The sequence below is a fragment of the Glossina fuscipes genome, unplaced genomic scaffold, assembly GCF_014805625.2.
Source record: "Glossina fuscipes isolate IAEA_lab_2018 unplaced genomic scaffold, Yale_Gfus_2 27, whole genome shotgun sequence".
NCBI lineage: Eukaryota > Metazoa > Arthropoda > Insecta > Diptera > Glossinidae > Glossina > Glossina fuscipes.
The window spans coordinates 1,180,497-1,199,876 of NW_023998422.1; the positions used below are offsets into that span (position 1 = coordinate 1,180,497).

The 19,380-nt window shown below is 34.3% G+C and overlaps 1 protein-coding gene and 1 long non-coding RNA gene across 6 annotated transcripts; both read right to left on the minus strand.

Annotated features, from left to right (window-relative positions):
- Positions 1-4,451: 4,451 nt before the first annotated feature.
- On the minus strand, positions 4,452-6,542 carry LOC119635888. The gene is made up of 3 exons (XR_005247106.1): positions 5,039-6,542; positions 4,817-4,965; positions 4,452-4,746 (listed from the first exon to the last, which is right to left on the minus strand). It is a non-coding gene; the product is annotated as an uncharacterized LOC119635888 (long non-coding RNA).
- A 2,545-nt stretch (positions 6,543-9,087) lies between these two features.
- LOC119635918 (tudor domain-containing protein 7A) lies at positions 9,088-15,554 on the minus strand. 5 transcript variants are annotated; one of them, XM_038030957.1, is made up of 11 exons: positions 15,296-15,554; positions 14,696-14,930; positions 13,782-14,624; positions 12,849-13,275; positions 11,936-12,705; positions 11,491-11,877; positions 11,310-11,425; positions 10,738-10,981; positions 10,532-10,680; positions 9,909-10,057; positions 9,088-9,840 (listed from the first exon to the last, which is right to left on the minus strand). In XM_038030957.1, the coding sequence occupies exons 2-11, from the start codon at positions 14,924-14,926 to the stop codon at positions 9,611-9,613; spliced, it is 3,546 nt and encodes a 1,181-aa protein (XP_037886885.1). In that variant the 5' UTR covers positions 14,927-14,930; positions 15,296-15,554; the 3' UTR covers positions 9,088-9,610. The 5 variants fall into 5 exon arrangements, with proteins under 5 accessions (XP_037886885.1, XP_037886881.1, XP_037886884.1 ...); XM_038030953.1 differs by having other exon boundaries at positions 12,777-13,275; XM_038030956.1 differs by lacking the exon at positions 15,296-15,554 and adding an exon at positions 15,032-15,174 and having other exon boundaries at positions 12,777-13,275.
- Between the last annotated feature and the right edge of the window lie 3,826 nt (positions 15,555-19,380).

Sequence of the window (19,380 nt, forward strand, 5' to 3'; positions counted from 1 at the left end):
GGTTTTTTTCAAGTTGGACTTTTTTCACTTTGCGAAAAACTATTTATTGCTATTGTCAGTGTGAGTATCACCGGCTGTTCCAGGAGTTTTTAGCGTCGCTAAATTTCACTATTTGTTAAAGGGTATAATTAGTAGATTCTACTACATTTATTACAACTTGGAAAGTATTAGAAATGAAAAACTTAACGTCTAGGAATAGGAGTAATTCGTAGCAAAGTGAGTCTATTCTTGTCGCCACTACCTAACGGCTAATATTGGAGGTAAATCGGAGAGAATCTATAAACATACTTTCTTTATTACATTAAGTTAATGTCGATAGTTGTCGGCCAGAAGTTACAATTTCCTACCAATGTATCCTTAACTCGCAGGTTCATGCAGCTTGTTACGTTTTATTCAGAAGACGGTTGGATCTAGAAGGAAAAGAACGTTTATTCTACTTCTTCCTCACCCTTCTATTCGAATTTGGACTGCTACTGTCAATCGGTTTAATAATCACATACCCCTTTCATTCCGTCATTACTTAGAGCAAACACCATCCCTATGACAATAAAAAACTGCTTACTATAAGAGTAAATGACTGCAGGATAAGATGTTTTTGTTCTGCGTTAAATACATAGAATTAACTTACCCTTAACACCAAACCAGAGAACAAGACCTACGACTTGTCGTTGCTCAGGATTTCAGTTCAAGTTAAACCCAGAAAAATTACAAGTTACGCCGAGCACTCCCTATATTATATTGTAGAAAAGAAATCAGATTTTAAATGAGAAAGACTTCTCGGAAAATTTAATCGAAGTGCTGGGTACTTGATCATAGCGAGAATTAGAATAAGAAACTTTTTCTTCAAATTCATTAATGCAACCTTGAAGAACATTTTTTAATATCAGAGGTCAATCTTTTCAATACAGAAGAACGCAAATCATTCGCAGGGATCACTGGATGTTAAGATCCTACTGCAGACGGCTTTAAACGTGGACTGGAAGAGTTTTTCAAACAGTAGATTTTTTTAGTTAAAATTTTATTTGCGTCCTCATTGCCATTCTTTGAGCAAAACTGTTCACCAACGAAACGAAGTTCCCGTCGGTTGGAGGAGTACTTTTCTCTCTTATAAGTTAAATATCCATTAATAGCCATTGTCTTAATGAGAGCTAATTCCCACTCTCTACTCGGAAATCGCTTGTTTAATGTATTGTTTTCATTTGAACCACAAGCAATATATTTGGTCATCACGCATTGGTTAATATATTTAGGCGTTCCGCCACAGTTAAGGCACTCCTGGTCTTCTTAGCCTTTCAAAACTTTTTGAAATGTGACCAAACCTACCACACATCGGCCAGGAGAACACATTAGTTTAATTTAATAGATTTAGGGAAAGATTTTCCGTTAAAGCCAGTTTTCGTAATGATTGTAGGGACGGAAGCATTTTTGTCATCTGGATTTTTCCTCCGAAGCCTTTATAGTAGCACCAGAAACCGCATTTTTAATAAAATCATTGACATCGTAATTTAATGCGACTTTTAGAACTATATCGGTTCTTTCCAGAAATTTCTTTCTTTAAGGTTTCCATTTCATTACCGTTAATGAATGACTTACCATGGAGGGCAGTGTTGAAAAATGATCTGAATCTGCCCTCGTTACCCGTTTTGGGCCCTTTTAAGACAAACATCTCAAAACATTTAAGAGGAAAGATCGGAGGAGATATTCATATGTTTCAACAAATACAAAGAGACTACACTGCATGCCAAAATCGTATAAATTGATTTCAGAATTTGAAATATCTTTGGCACCCAAACCAGAAGCATTATTAAAAATCTGGTTATTAAGCAACGTTCGATCATCTGGTAAGGGAGCGAACTCAACACCATTCCCAGTTATCCTCGATTAATAATTTTCAAAGACATTTTCATCCACAGTAAGCGGATGAGACCCTGTCGCCATAGAGACGCAGACTGATATGGTTTTAGCTATCCTGAGAAGTACTTACCAAAAATCCGGAAGCAGAAGAAAGAAAAAAAAAATTTTGACAATGGAATTCACAGGATTGAAAATTAAAACAATAGTACAATTTTCCACTTGAAAAAAAAAATTTTTATATCAATTATTATTAATTTTAATTTTATTTCATTTTCCTTTAAAATCGATTCTACATTTTTTTTATATTTTTACCTTAACATAAAAACGTTATACAATATTAATTTAATAAAAAAAAAAAATTAATAAACAATTTCCTTACTGGAATATATTTCGAAAAAAAGATAAGGAAAATAGACAGTTCAATACCGTACACGTAGATAGTTATAAAATAAAAAACACAAAACCCATAGTGTGTATACTTAACATCTATTTTTAGAACTTGGTCCGAATGTTCTTACTTGTTTACTTTTGTTTTATATTATTGATTATAAGCCCTGAGCGCGCTGACACAACTTTCGCAGTACTTTGAATATCACTGCAACCATATAACTCTTGAACTCCGCACAATTGTTCAATATATTTTCCAGTTAATTCACAATTCCGGGGTACGCGTTATTTGTTACATTTTCAAATTTTCGTTTAATTTGCTTTTTGTATAAGATAAGGAAAATTTATTTAATCAGAAAATAATCCTACAAACGTTTTGCGCACAAAACTTCCTGGGTCAAATATAAACAACTTGACTTGGTCGCTTTTGCATTTATTTAGCTCAGTGACATTCTGGAGAACAAACTGATTCTTATGGGTAAACTTATGATTTATTAACACATATTCTCATTTGTTTGGAATTTCTATACAAATTATTGAGAATATATACGCTTATACTCTCAGGTGGTTGGCTTTTTTACAAAGACCTGTTGAATTATTGAGAATGAATATGCGCATATTCCTTAAAATGGTATAAAAATTTGGCCATGTACGAGAGTAAGCGTATAAAACTGAAAATGATTCTTGGAAATGGCACGTAAAAGCAAAAACAATATCATGGTTATTATACTTTCTCCAAAATTCAACATTCAAATCAGCCCTTTCATCTCTAATTATGAGATGTATATGCGGGAACCACGACCCGTTTTCTTTTTCTTTTTTTTTTTTGTTCATCACAATTTTTCCGATATAAACAAACGATATTAAAGAGAACGTAAGAGAGAGAGAGAGAGAAGGAGAGAGTAAAGAACTGAAATGCGAACATTTATTGAAATTGTTTTGCCGACGGCTTTTGTTAAATTGGTTTGTTAGATAATTTGGTCCGTTAGATAAATTGGTCCGTTAGATAATTTGGTTCGTTAGATAATTTGGTCCGATATTTCATAGCTGATTGGTTAAGTTGTTAGTTGGGCACTCAACCATTTATATAAGCGACTCTGTGCCTTGCCTTTCAAATTTAGCGAGGGCGTTGTTTAAAAATTACGACGGTTTAATTCTAAGCTAACTTGTAAAATAAAAGAAATTAAGAAATTTTATAATTGCGAATTTTATCTATTGCGCTGTTCATGTATTGTGGTCAAAGCAAAAGAGTAGTTATAACATAACACACGAAATAAATTTTTTTTTAACTTGCGATATTACAAATAAATATTAAATTTTAAGATTCCAATCTGCTCTACGACTTATCATCTATTATTTTCAAATTTCTCTCATTATAATTTCATTTTTTAAATTTTAATTGAAAGAAAAATAAAAGAAAAACAGTTTCAGACTGAATCTTAGATACCTACCATTTTAAACAAGTCGATACAAGATCACAGCAGTTATTTAAAATTGACGAAATAGTGCAAATATTTTTTTTTTTTCACGCAAATACATTTTTTTTTAAGTCATGTGGATAACCTTTTTCAAACATAGAAGTGTGCCTAAAGAATTTTCAAATTCAACTGGTACGAACTTAATTCAGCTGTTAATCTGAAAAAGACTTTGTAGAATCGATACACATACACATGCAATAAATTTAACTAGAGAATAAATTCTTTTCTTTTAAAGCGCACTTGAGATTTGAAGTCACTCGGGCGGATAACTTGTAAAATTAAATAAGTTTAGTTGGCGTATTTTCCAAAACACTATATATACATCTGGAGGAGATGATAGAAGAGCAAAAGCGACCAAGTCAAGGAAGAAGAATCGGAAACAATCAGGAAACCATTAAAACCATTAAAAAGATTACCAATTTCTTTTATATATATATATATATATTTTTATACATATTAATAAAATATTTTAAATGTATAAATGAAGTTATTATATAAATAAAGCTATTTATATTTAAATATAAATTACATAAATTAATACACAACAGACAACCAAAAATAAAATTAAGGCGCAAAACATAACATTTTTAATTTTCATTTAACAAACTGAACAATAAAAAAACAAAACAACAACAAAACAAAAAAAATTGAAACTAAATTAATTCAATAATTAAAAGTAATTCAATTATCTTATCTTAATGTTATTAATTAAAAAAGTGAAAAATGAATATTAAGGCCAAAAGTAATTAATTATCTTGAGTATTAACTGTTCCTTCGGCTAGTGTTGGTGGGTCAGACAACGTTGCCGGTAAATCACAACCGAGGTAGGCATCATTATCGGCGCAGTAATTTATGATCATATGCCAACGAGGATCCAAAAAGAGTGTGTCGGGGTTGCCGTATATCATAAGAAGGCAACGAGGCCGAGAAATTGCGAGTTTGGTTGACCTTTCGTTTTGTATGAATCCTAATCCATGGTGCATATGTTACGTACATGCTCCATGCTTGATCTCACTCTATCGCGTTCCTAAAAACAACCAAGCGAAATCAACATTAGTATTAATTGCAACATTAGTGTAATTTTAAGAAAGTCATACCTGTCCTTGGAATTCCTCCACATTGCCAATTTTAGGCATTGCTACGTCGGCATCATCAAACAGTTTTCGCAAATGTTTAACCTGTTTCATGTACGGATGGATTCAGCTTTAATGTTATTACGATACATCTTAACTGTCATTAGGAAGATCTTGAAAAAAATAAATAAATTTTATAAAATGCTAGATAGAAGGGATTGTACTTTTAAACTAAAGAGAACTTACTTCCTTCGCTTCGTAAGGATTATACTATGACGGCGAGTCTTTTTCCTGCATATTTTCACTTTGTATTCCGCAGAAGAATATGCCATGTGTTTTGGACGACTTGCAGATTGCGGGAGTAAATTGTCAAGCTGTTTCAGCATATTAGCTTCTCTAGAATTCTCTTCTCTTATAGTTGGTACCAGTTCCGCATTGTAAAACAGTCCATTATAAACATTCACTATGGAGGGCAACGCCCGGTAATTGTAGAGTAATTTTGTAACCAAACGAGGATCAAAACCACTTGTAAAAGGAAAACTATGAATATCTCTTAGGTATGGAGGAAGCGAAAGTATTCTCTCCATAAATGATAGCGAAAGACCGCGTTTACGAGCATATATATTTGTTTATAACGACTGGTTGGAATGTTGACGCGGCTGCAAGTGATGGTGCTGATGTTGTTATCTAGATGACTGGTTTTATGCTGCTGATGGTAGCGACATGTACTTTACATTGAAGATCATAGAACGCAAGGGGAAGCCTGGAAACGTATTATGAGGCTTAAAATGCTTAGTTTTAACGTGCAATCCGAATACAATCCTTTCTGCAGCTCTGCTTTCTTGTTTATTGCCATACATTTTTCAAGAGTCAAAATCCAGATAATTTTTTCCCTTTTTTCTTTTGCTTTCAATTTATTATTAAATTGCTGCCATTAAGGAGTTTAAATGAAGCAATTGTCACTATCAGCACACAATACGTTTTCATCATCACCATCTCCACCAGAAAGTTTGTATAAAACTCAGCTGAAAGTATTTTTTCACATTTTTATTGCACTTTATTTTTACAAATAAATTAATTGTGCAAGCTTTACACGACTCCCGAAGGCAACATTTGTAACGTTGTTGCTGTCATTGCCACTGTCCTTTCCTATTAGCACAATTATCCTTTTACACGCTTATTTATCGGTTTCTTTTTGATAATTGTCTGATCTTTGCATTATGTTTTCACACCTCTTTGTTAACATTAACCCACACATATGCGTACATATGAATATAAATTGGTAGAATACTAAATAATGACGATGTTCATTGCAGATATGGCAGATATAAGCGCACATGCACAATTAAGGCACTTTGCGGTTAATTTCTCGTTGACCATTTTTTCTCAATCTGTACATCTTATAATTTATCATGCACGTAAAGGCATACATTTCGATTTTTTTTTTGTTTATGTCAAGAACAAGCCACTAGGTTTACTACACCAGGCGAATCCCAAGAAAAGAAAATATGTTTTTTTTAATTTAAATAAATATGTGTTCCCAGGGTAAACGACTTATTCAATATTTAAATCGTAATTTGACTAATTTGGACTAACACTAAGCGTACATAATCATTGGCAACCCGCGGGCGGAATCTTGGATTAATTTATTGTTAGAAATTTTATTTTTAATAAATAAATGTTTGATATTCTTCTTCAGTTAAAATGAAAGAAACGGGAAATTTATTACTTCATTATGCGACTTTTAACCATACTTTCTGCAAATCTTCACTCGCTCCCCCACAAATTCCAAATCCGAACACCTTTAAGCCTTGCATGTTTTTTCCTTTTCTTTCTTCTTTTTTTTTCTACTGCTATACCAGGCATACCAACAATTACTGAGAGTCGCCATTGAGTTTAACAATGAGCTACAGGAATGCATTCGCAACTAACGTTACAAACCAAAAACTAGATGCTACAAATAGTTATTTGACATTGCTTCGTAAATAAAGAAAATTCCCTCAGACTCAGGAAATCCCATCTACCGTCCTTACAAGGCTTAAACGCTAACAAAAAATAACTTTTGGACTGAAAATGTCATTACAGTTACTCTTAATGGAGGAAACCCACATAAACGTAAGCATATTTACCTTGATATTATCTCTTTTTAATAAACCCAAAAAAAACCTTCTTCGCAACGCGTTAATGGTGCAAAGTTAATGTACCTAGGCACTCGTAGATATTGTTTATAATAAATGAGTTAATTCGCACTTTCCCTTGAAAAGCAAAATTCGCGCAAGATTTCAATTTTGCGCAATTTGTGTGATGAACTATTAAAGAACAGAGTAAACAGTCTAGAAAGATCATTTTAACACAAAACATTGAAACCGTGGCCATTGGTTCGGCACCCTGGTCAAAAAAGGAATATTTCGAAAAGCTCTTTACAATTCTCACGAAATTTTTGTATCTTCATGCTTGCAAAGTTGAGAAGTGCTTTTGAGAAAAAAGTACCTAAGTGTCGATAGTCTTAAAGACCATTTATTCGATGTGCCACTTCCTATATAGCCATCTTTAATGAATCAATAAATAACAATATTATAGCCATGCAAGTCCAGCCTTTAATTACCCTGTAACCCCTTTGACTAATACAGTCATTCATTTATTTTTATGTAAAAACCGTCATATTGGAAGATGCTCAAGACGCCAATTGGTGCAGTTCTAATCGTCTTTTCACCCTATAAGAAATTAGTTTCCGTAAGGACAGTTAGCAATGGGCTTAAAAAATTGCTCCAATCAAACTACGTTTTCATACCCATGTAGAATGCGGAAACACAGCATTTTTTCATATAACAAGTTTTCCAAATAAAATGTTAAATGGATGGTAGTAGAGAAAGTGGCCCAATCTGAACCATTTCTAACTTATAGGTTAAACACATGCACATATGGATCATCAAACAAGCTTATGGAGACATCAAACAAGCTTACTTTCTGAATCATTCTGTACATTCTGCGTGTTATATACATCCGCACATAACTAATATATGCTGTGCCACAAGTAGTGTAGGATATAAAAATTGACAATGTTTAATTGCAAGCCAATGTTTTCTTTCAATATTGTTTCTATTCTATATTAATAACCATTTGCCAGCTAGAATATGTTTGTTAATGACTTAGCTGCCTACACCCGATAATTCGGACTAAACCATTTGAGAAAATTATATTGCAAGTAAACTTTATAAAAACACTATGGTCCCCAATGTCTATCTTGATTGAAGCGGTTCATATCCCTTCAGTTGAAACGGTTGGCCGCATTCCCTGGTTTTTTTGGTATAAGTTTTTTTTTGGCTTCTAATGATCCGAATTGCAGCAACACAATGTAACTTAGCCAAGTAAAATTGGCCTTCATCAATACCTAATTATAATCTCTGTCTCTATGGTAGCGCGCACTTCTGACAAAAGCGAATATACAACACTCTAGCTGTTATCTTTTTAAGATTACATTAGGTAAAAATAGTAAAGCTTCGCTTTAAGACAATTATAGCTTTCCTAACTGTTAACATTGTCACTCTCCTTAAAATTCTTTTGAACGCTTTATTTTCAAGTCGTTGGATTTAAATTTTGGTTCAGACTTAAGCCTACTAAAAGGTATATTTGCTCGATCCTGACCTTTTCCTTAAAGAGACGAATCGTGTAATGAACTGCTGCTCATTTTCCATACAAATGTAGGTACTTTTTGCCGGATTACATGGAATAACTTTATCGATTTTCAGACTGGATTTGGCAGTTTTTACAAAACTTAAAAGGAATTTATTTTAAAAAAACTTGAAGAGTTTTAGCATTTCAGACCAATGAGCTCAAACACACTTGATGGAGATCTTTCTTCGAATATCACGATTCAAGCCTTCAGTAAAAGCCAGTTAAAGGCAAGTCACCAATGTCACACTTGATTCTGATTCTTCTATGGTGTATTCAGCCGGCAACTGCATTTGACGCCTATTATTCCTCACTTCATTGGTGGCGGGTAGAGCAGGGCAAATCATTCAGTGCACACACAGCTTTTCTCTACAATCTTTTATTGATTAAAGAAAGATACTTTTCAATTTGTTCAAAGCATATAAGTAATTATAAATTTATTTCGCAGAAACGTCAAGAATTCGTATGTTCAGCTTTAAAGAATCATTTCTAATAATTCGATTAATATTAACAATGAACATAATTTTTTTGAAACAAAATTTGATTTTTTCGATAAACTGATTTTAAATTGAATTTAAATATTAGCGGTTGTTGCTTGCTTTTTTATGTAATGTTAATAAAAAATGAGAAATATTGTGAATGAATAACGAATGAATTTAAAATATATTCGCCGTCGGGGGCAAATCTTTAATACTCAACATTATCATGGACGAATTTAAAGAAAGATTTTTAAGTGAGGAGTTTCTCTCTGAACAAGCTGATTAGTCGTTTTAAAAACTTTTTTCAAATTGATGCAATTCGTAAGTGATCGACAAGATCTTTTCTCAAGTTTTCATTTTCAACAGTTTCTTCGACATTCGCTCATTCATTTGCACAGTGTCGCTTAAAAACATTTAACAGCAGACATACTGTTCGTCAAATGGTGAGTATATTAAAATAATATGAAAGTTTGTGAAAAAACGACTTTTTCGAAAGCATGTTTTTACATGAAAATGATAGTTACGGAATGTATTGAATACATAGATTTGGTTTTTGTAACGATAAGTAAGGTAAGATTTTAAAAAACATCTTAAGCTTTTTAATAAAAATTTCAAATAAAAAAAAAAAAGGTTAGAAAGTAAATTAAATTCGTTGAGAATCGTGCAATTAACGGTCCCGTATAGCGCGCTTTTCGGCCAATAGCAGTTCATGAGTGTAAACATCTTCGTCAGTCGACACATCAATCAGCTCCAATTCGAGTATTGAGGTGTTTGGCGTACCGCTAGATTTATCATGAGATATATGTTTAATGGAAGCAATAAATGTTTGACCTACGGTAATTTTGCGAAAAAACAAACAATCATCCAAAGTCCAATCGTCGCTAATAGCTTTGATACCTATGCAAAGAAGTATTTTAGTCATTTCTGAAAAAAGAATTTTTTTTTTTTTTTTATAACAAACTTACCGTAAAGTTTAGCTTGTATAGCCATTTTCGGCAATTGGCGAAATTTCAGAGGTAAAATTTTCAATTGGCTACTGGTTAGAATAGTTTCATCACCGAAATCACAGAATGATACATGGATCATATCGCTGTGCTTTTTCACAACGGTAGCTCTAATAAGTACAATACAGTTTCTTTTAATTAATTCTACTAGTATTAGGTTTTTTAGAAAGTATTAAGCCGTTGCTTCTTAAGCTTAAAAATCTACTTGTTATGGAATGTGTGTATGTGCTGATTTCATATTCATCGTTTCTTCATGTTCTTTATGAAAAAATTATTACAAATACGTTTTGGGAAAACTTTCGTATGAACTAAGACAGATGGCATATGAATTAAGTATCAGGCTACACGCCTGAGTGGCCGTGTAAGCAAAGAATCTCGACTAACAAAATTCAATGGTCGCGGCTTCGAGTCTCAATTGCGGTACAGTTTTCAATAAAGCCGATAAACTTAGGTTCTAGTGCTTTAAGTCTCTAGTCTTGGAATTTATTTCTCTTGGATTGCCATATATTGTGGATAGTAACATTATTTAAAAAAAAACAAGGCTTAATACTTTTTTAGTATTTCATATTTTACTTGTTACTTACCGATGATAAAAACCATCGGGATTTTTGGCAGCATAGGCTTGACCTATTTCTACCATATCAGTGGCTATTAGTTCATCATTAGTATCACAAAACTCTTGCAATTCTTTCATCAATTGTTTCAAACGTGGATAGTCTTTGTATGGCTGAATCTGAAATCAAAAGGATTCCTTTAATAAATAACCATGATTACATAAACTTTATAATACCGTAAAATTGGAAGGATTCGCTGATAAGGTAACGCGTACCTCAAAGTATTCATTGGCTTTTGGCATAGGTTCGTAATCAAGTAGCTTCGGTAGTGTGCCTAATTTCTGAGGCGAGCTTGAACCAGTACTTAAGTTTGCGGCATTTATTGTGCCACTCAATCTTGAAAGTGAGCCCGTTTTCTCTCCTCTCTGACCTTTTGGAGAATTCACCGCATTATTTGAATCATTAATGTCACCAGAGCAACTAAGTGAAGAAAGAGATTTTAGTTTAATGATGTAAGTTAAAGTTCAGTGCAATGTAAAAAAGTATTTTTCCTCTCTGCTTTAAAACTTTCGAAAGTTTAAAAATTTTTTCAAAGGAAAATAATATATAATGTTGAGCTGATTTGGAAATTTTAATAAAGATAAATGCCGAATTCTTGATTGAATAGATTTTTTCAAAAAAGTGAAGAAGCATTTGTGTACCGAACATAAGAATGGCAAAGATTTTATTATGGGCCACTCTCTTTGATGTATTAGGACGAATAGGACTCGAGTTTTTAATGACAGTATAGCACCATTTTTCAACATACCCTTCCAGTTCGTGTTCAATACGTATGGCATCATTAACGGTACACAATGTTCCAGAAGCCTCCAAACGAGTATATATCGTAACCAATGGCGTAGCACCGGGTACGGCCAATTTTACCTAAATTAAATATTATATTTATTATATAGAAAAAATATGCTTGAGAACATTCTGGTAAAACCTACCAGGGCTTCACAATTGATCGGCAATAGTCCACGTATGCGTGCTACTATTTTATTTGCTATAGTTGGTATATTGTGCAACCTTACTTTAATAGCTTGTGCTGGGAACTTGCTTAAGGCTACACTTAAGCTTTCTAGCAAAAATATTTTTGACATATTTGTGCGACGCACTATACCATAATCAACATAACAAACGTTGTAATAACCATCATCTGGAGGGCAATGCGTGGAATCAATCAGAGCACCGCGATACCATTTCATATTTCCATCCCCGCTGCTGTCGTCATTTTCTTCACAAATTAGAAGCAGATTTGAACGTTTCAGATCGTCTACAGTCACCTTGTGTTGTTCTCGTTTGAATTTTGATGCCACAATTTGTTGCAAAAGTTTCTAAAAAAGTGTTCAGAATTAACACTATACTAATACTTAGTCAAAGTACCACATTCACCTGTAGATATTTCATTTCTGGACTTCTTAATTGCACGTATATGTCGCCGTTATCGGAGACAGACGTTACTAAGACATTGTTTACCGTATGTTTTCTTATTTCAGGTGCTGGCGTATTATTGCAAATGTTATCCAACAGAAGATGATTTAGGTTGATATCGTCTTGGGTGGAGGTATCAAATATTACGACTTGTATTTTACTGCACGATTTTAAATTGGCCGCGTTGAATTCTCCTTCTTTGGTGAATATCTTTCCGACTACAGATTTAGTAGGCAAAAGCTCATCCAAGTGCTTGCATGCAAAGGGATTTTGCTCAAAGTCTTCTAAGCCACATAAGGAAAACGGTACCGCCTGGGCGGGCAAAGATAAGAAGTTAGCTTCACAAATGTATAGTTGATCCACGGGTAACCAATCAATATCTCCGAAATCGACAAAGAAGCATAGAGCAGTACCCTTGTTCTTATCCAAATCTTCAACTCTCACACGATGCCAACAATCGTTTATGGAAATCAAATAGATACGCTCACGCACTACTGATGCCGGGCGTTCTTTGCGCCCGACCATATAATCTTCGATTTCATTCATAAGTGCGCCAAAGCGAACGTTATACTCATTACCAAACAAACGACCCCATACTTCGATGGTTGATGCGCAATGTGTGATAAATATATTCCAATAGTCTTCAGACCAAGGTAGGCTAATGGCTTTCAGTTCTAACACAGTGGATACATCGATATCGCTTGCTTTGCAATTGTTGAACTGATGGAGATCTGAAAAAAATGTAATTTTTTTATTAAAAATTTTTATAAATTAAAAAATTTTAAAAGAACTATTTCAAAACCTGTTGATTTATCTTCCTTTTTGGCATAGACAATCAATGCATTTTGATATTCCATTTCCGTATAAAATTTACTTGATGTTTGCATTAAAGTCCACCAATTTTCGGGTAATGATTGATGAAATGTCGACTCAAACCACTCAGGTAGATTTTTTACGAAAATACCGCTATGACGATCCAGCAATTCTATATAGAGTTTGTTTATCAGCTCCGTATCCGTAAAAGAGCAGGTTGGCAGCGGTTTTTTATGGTCTTGAGCTTTAAACTTTTCTAGAACTATTTTAGCGCAGGCTTCCTGAGCTAAGTATTCATTTTCATATTGAAGGGGATACGTTGAGAATATTGAATCATTTATATGCACTTGACACGAATACGAGAGTTTCGGAAGCTTGCTTTTGATGACCTTATATATAGGTTGGGAATAACCATATCCGACGCAATATTGTGCCAGTTCATTAATAGCTTCCATTTTCACATTGTACTTAGCAGTTTGTTGAAAAGGCTATATTTGGAAAAAAAATCCTAATTAATATTACAATTCTTTTTTCGGCCCTGACAAATCCTTGTTATAAATATTCCCGAGAAGAACATTTTTTTTTTCACGCAAAGCCATAACAAGGACAAGTGTTCATTGAGTTCCAAATTATCTATAAATTTTCTTTTGTTAATTTTGTAACAATTTTGTCCTAAAATTTAATGAATTGTATAAACCTAATACTAATACGTTGCGTACTATTTAATTTTTCGTTCGATACGAAAACATTTAAAGTCGAAGTTTTACGGTTTTAAAGGAATCTGAGAAAGTGCCGAGAACAGTGACTATTTTCAGACGGAGGTTAGTGTTATTCAGTTGGCGGGTATATACCAAGGTTATGCTTTTTTGGCCGGTTCGGACGGACGTACAAGGATATGTTTTATGCTGATCAAGAATATGATGCGCATTTGTGGCGATTGGAAACACAAATTGAACATTTATTAAACATTTAGATAGTGTACATAAAGACTTACCGCTAATTCTGGCTGATAATGGCATTTAAGGCGATCTTGCAAAGTTCTAGCAGTTTGCACCAAGTGATTTGGTTGTTCCTTCGGGATTATTGCATTTGTTGAATGTTGATTGTCGAGTAAGTCTAGATCTTTACTTTCACTTAAAATTCCATTGCTCGGAGTCCCTTGCCGCATCGCAGGTTTAAGGGCGTCTTGCGTAGCCGGCTTTTCCACCACCTTTTTTGGTTCTTTTCTAGGTAGCTCTTGTACAGTATAATTTGCAGTAGATTTTTGAATCAGCTTTTGCACTTCCTGTTTAGTGTTTTGACCAGTGATTTCTTTAAATGGTTTCTGAAGTTCTACTTTAGGCAATTGTTGAGACTGACTTTGTCCTGGGTGAAATAATTTTTCAGGCGTTTTTATATTTTGGCCCTTTTGAGCAGGCTTTGTAGCCGCCCCTAATATGGGCCTAAGAGCATTTAGCTTCGATTCCTCTAAACGTTTTTCCGTTTGTTGCGCGTTTATAGGGGACACTTGTGCTTGGCGCTTCGAATTAAGTCTCTCTCGCAAATCTTTTGATTGATTAGAAGCATGACCAATTGATTTTGAGTTTTGCATAGAATGATTCGATGATTTTCGAGATGGCGTATTTGAATGCTGATTATATTGGTTGATATGATGCGAGCTGTTATTATTACGGTCACCAAATCCACCTCCCATCGTACCACCAATATATGAAACGTTTCGATTTGGCTGACGCATAGACTTTACCGCGGCGACACGTGAAGATTTAGCACTTTTTTGCCCCCTAACTAAGGCGGCAATATGAGCAGATTTATCATTATATTTTACTGTAACGACAGTCTGCAAGAAAAATCAAATAATTATAATCGAATGCAACAGCTATGTAATACTAGTTCATGCTTGCAACATACATCACCATTCCTATAGTCAGTAAATATAAATTCGCCTGTTTCCGCTAAAAGTTCTTTGGCAGTTTTATAGCCCAAACTGCGGTATGGTAGAGAGGTGCTTTCAACGTCAGGATAATCTTTAAGTATGTCGCGGAGGAAACAGGGTGGTTTACGCGAATTAATTAAAGCGCGCACAATTGAAGCAATATGCTTCAGTTCAGGTCTCTTACCATTACTATTTCCACAGGACATCGTTCTAAAATAATGCAAACAATTGTTGACATTTAAGTTGATTGTTAACAAAAATGAAGCAATGAAAAATATTTAAATTTACTATATTGTACTTTTTTCAATTACAAGGGTGTGGTGTTCAGTGGTATGCGCTAGGTTATGAAATTTGCGGTTGTGTGAGAAAAAAATGTTTGCTTTCACTTTTGCAAATATCACGATATTTATCTATTTTTTTGTTACGTGCGCGCGTATAAGTTGCAACACTCTCCAATCTTATTTTGCAATTCACATTGATCTGCGCTTTATTATATGACAGAAATTTCAAATGATTCTCTTCGTTTTTTCGGTCAAAAAAAAAAAAAGTTTACTTGTTGAAGTTTTTTCGCTTACTTCGATGTTATATGCCTGCAGGCAAAACCAAAAGTACACAAGAAATCGCGTACTCTGTCACAAAAAGGGGGCAAAATGAGGCAGCAAAAATTTCGCCTGCTGCTATCTGATTTCAATAGCTTAAAGTTTTGTATGCTTATGCATGTATAGTTGAACTGAAACTACGAATCGCAAAATAAATCGTATATACACAATATTTGCCCGATAAGAAAGCCACAACACTATTGGTAATTTTTTCCTAATAAAAAAAAAATCTTTTCGCAAAACAGCTGATGTAAACAATAAAATTGCTCTGCCTTAGCACGAATTATCAATTCCTTAATAAAATAATTAAAAATTCGCTTTAAGAAATCGACGTGAAAATGGCAACCTGGAACGATACGAATTATTTCGCATAGTGACTGCAAATTGTTATTACCCAGAAACCCTTTTGCATTTGTTATTTAGTAATTTCTCATTTTATTGATAGTATTTAGTAATTTTGTAAATTTTTAAATAAAAACATCTTTCCCGAATTTTAAGCTTTATGTAAGAAACTCAGATTGTCAAAAATGCCCAGATTCATATTATAATTTCTAAATTCTCATTTGTCCTCTTTTTTGATCTTTTTCATTTTTACTGACACCAAAATTCAACGCAATCGGTTCAGTAAAAATTCATAAGCTCTGCTGTGCTTATTTTTTTTTTAATTTTACATATTTTTTTCACGTGATGTGGAAAAGCCTATATTAAATATGTTTAAGTGTACAAAAATTAAGAAATTTCTTACTTTCATATTTACTATTATTTTGTTGGTTTAAAATCATAAAATATCTGTTTTCATACCAAACCAGTTATTACATATTTCTTCTGCCGTTGCAAACTGTTATTCTTATATCTTCTTTTTTATTTAAATACGTCGTCTTAGCAGCGGCTACTCAGATAAAAATGAAGCCAATTTAAATATTCTTTCTTTTAGAGGAATCTAGTAGTTTTTCCAAAACCATTCAAATTACACTTTGCTCGGTTGACGTCTTGCTAATTGTAAACAAAATTTACAGTTTATGTAAGCAAAATTCAAAAGTGCGCTGCTGTGCTATTTATTAGGATTTCTGATTCCAGTCGTTTCATTTGTAAATAAGATGAAAAAAGAACAGAACGGCAAAAAATATGTGATTACAGAGATTTTCAAAGCACATCAATTGTTAATAAGTTTGAAGTCGATATCTTTTTTTTTGCGACCAGAAGAATGCCGATAAGAAATGCAGCACAAACATACAGAATTTAACGTTGATGAAAAATGTACGTAATTTGAATAAAAATTATGGCAAAAAATCTGTAAAAAAGGAAAATTTGTCCAAAATGAAAGGAGAGAGAGAAAGCTTCGTCTCATTTGATGAGGAAGCAAATGCTTATTACATCACAGCAGTAATAACGCTAATCGGTAAGTAAGGAAATTGAAAACGATCAGCAGCGGGACAGACGAACTGCTTTTTGACGGCGTCGCTAATGTCAATAATTTCATTAAAGGCAATGAATTTAAAAACAAAAATCTAAAGGCGCATATTATCGGAACATTCATTGAAGGTTCCGAGATAGTCCGGGAGAACATCCGGATTCGTTACGATTTAAAGGACGTTTCTATGAATATCGTATTCCGACCTATCCGTAATTAGACTTCATCGCGCGAGCCTTGAAAACACTAAAAATTTCGTCGCGATAACCAGTGTAAACATCGACTTTAGAGCTAAGTCGACCTTGAAGGCTAAAAAATACAACTACAAACGGCGACTGAAAAGAAAGCGTAACAATTGATTGTATATCTTATAAGAAGTTCAAAGTTGAATGCTTACCACAATTCTACGAACATTCTTCATCGTAAAATCTATTATAACTAATCTATATATCTTCATCAACGTGGCATCGCTATTTTCCACAAAAATGTCAGAGAGGATATAAACAGGGTGTTTACCAAAAAAAGAAAAAAAACTATCGTGGGGTGCATAAACGACATCCAGACGTATCCCAACGAACGTTTTTTGTATTCGTATGTAAACAAAAAATCACTCCTAAAAGTGGAAAACATTATCTTTCGCACTTTACCAACCAGTTAAGTCAAAGCTTGTGACAGCCCAAATAAGTGCGTTTGATGGAATTCTCTCGGCTTAGACTGTCCAGAACACAAAAGTTTTTGAGTTTTGTATTCCGTTGGTGCTTTCAAGATAGTTCGTCCCGCCATCTGGGATACACTTGAAGCCTTGGTTACAGAAGCTATACCATTGTATGGAATATTTGGAAAACTTATCATGCAAGCTCGACGTGTGGGGTCGATTCGTATGCGAAGCGGGTTGCTGCAAATGGGCGCTTTTCATGGTGCAGCTTTGTTTTTAGAGGAACATAAAACGATCAATTCGTGCGTACCCCCTAATGTCCCTCATTGATTTTTTATCAATTTTTTATGTTTTTCATTCAAATTTCCATACCCTTCCTGATTGATTTTTCAATTCAATTTCAGTCAAAATATTTGACCAGCGTGCGCACCCCCTAATGCCCCTCATTGATTTTTAACCAATTATTTTTGAATTACTCCCAGATGTTATTCGTAGTAGTTTTTTCAATGCAAAAGCTGTTAACAAATACAGACTAACTCTTTGAATTATTCTCAATTGTAAACAAATTCAGACACATATTGTCGCCAATATGAAGAGATGTAAATCAAAGTAGTACAAGAAAACAAATATGATAGTTATTTAGATGCATTATAAAATCATAATTTATTAAATTTATCTAAAAAATTTTTTTGGCAATAAAATTATCAAATATAAAAATTGTTATTCAAGTTGATGTAGTACGATCATTAAGATCATTACTCACGATTTTTAAACGGAATTCATACGAAAAGTAGTGAGATTTTATTATTTATAGGAAAACAACTCTTTGTTTTCTCCATACATGCTCCTTTTGCAGCTAACGGATTCTGGAAACCGGCAGAAATTTGCAGGCGCAAACGCGCATTGCTATTTTTGCTGCAGTTGACCATCAGTTCCTCCCACCTTTAAATTTTTATATATTTTAAGGTTAAAATATGACGAATTTTAATGAAAAATTTCATTATGCCCTCTCCCGACATCTTCGGGACTACACGAAGTTTTGGCGTCGGCAAGCGGGGCTACAATTCGGCCAGTACCAGGAACTGGCCGAAAAAGTAAGCCAGGAGATGCAGGAGCAGGTGTCAGCGCAATAAGTAATACGCACACTAAAAGCAACAAGGAAGCGTCTGCAACTATTGGAAAAAGGATTGTCCACCTCGACGAAAACTTGCGCATACCATAGATGCTTCAATATGGTCGGGCCGGCGAGATCATACCGGCCACCGCGCCTGCGCAGGAAAAACGGCAGCGTGAAGCGAGCCCGGGCATCAACCTGGCTGACGGCGCCCCGCCAACATCAACGGGAAAGACGAACGACATCGAACTAACTGATTTCACGTCGTTCGTAGAAGCTGCTCCGCAATCAATACAAAAAAATGACGATAGGCCGTCCACTCCTGCTGACGCCGCGCCTGCGCAGGAAATACGGCGACGTGAAGCGAGCCCGGAAGCAGTGAGCGTCAACCTGGTTGATGCCGCTAGTGGTCCTGAAGCAGTGGAATTGGCGTAGGAATCGCCAACTGAGTATAGATAAAAAACATATACATATAGAAATCCGGATGTAAATTAGTTATCTGGGAGAGTTACCGCCACAAGATTTCTCATTAAAATTGAATAAAGATTATTCTAAAATTGAAAAAAATGGTTTTTTTCATTTTTCATAAAATTGGATGTTATTTTTTTTTCCACTTTGAATACACTTAAAAAGTGTATTTTTCTTTTGACAGTTGGATACACTTTTATGCGCCATGCCAAGTCGCGGTTCTGGACCCTAAGAGCAGCCATCCCAATTCGCAACGCACCGTATGGCACGTACGCAACAATTGATTTATTCCGGCCTGCTGTAGTGTCATACATCCAGGGAGCAATCAAAGCTAAGATGCTGCCCGTTGACACCTCCCTGGCGAATTAAATATGCGAATTCATTAGGAGTATGACAAAATTCGTAAACGCGTT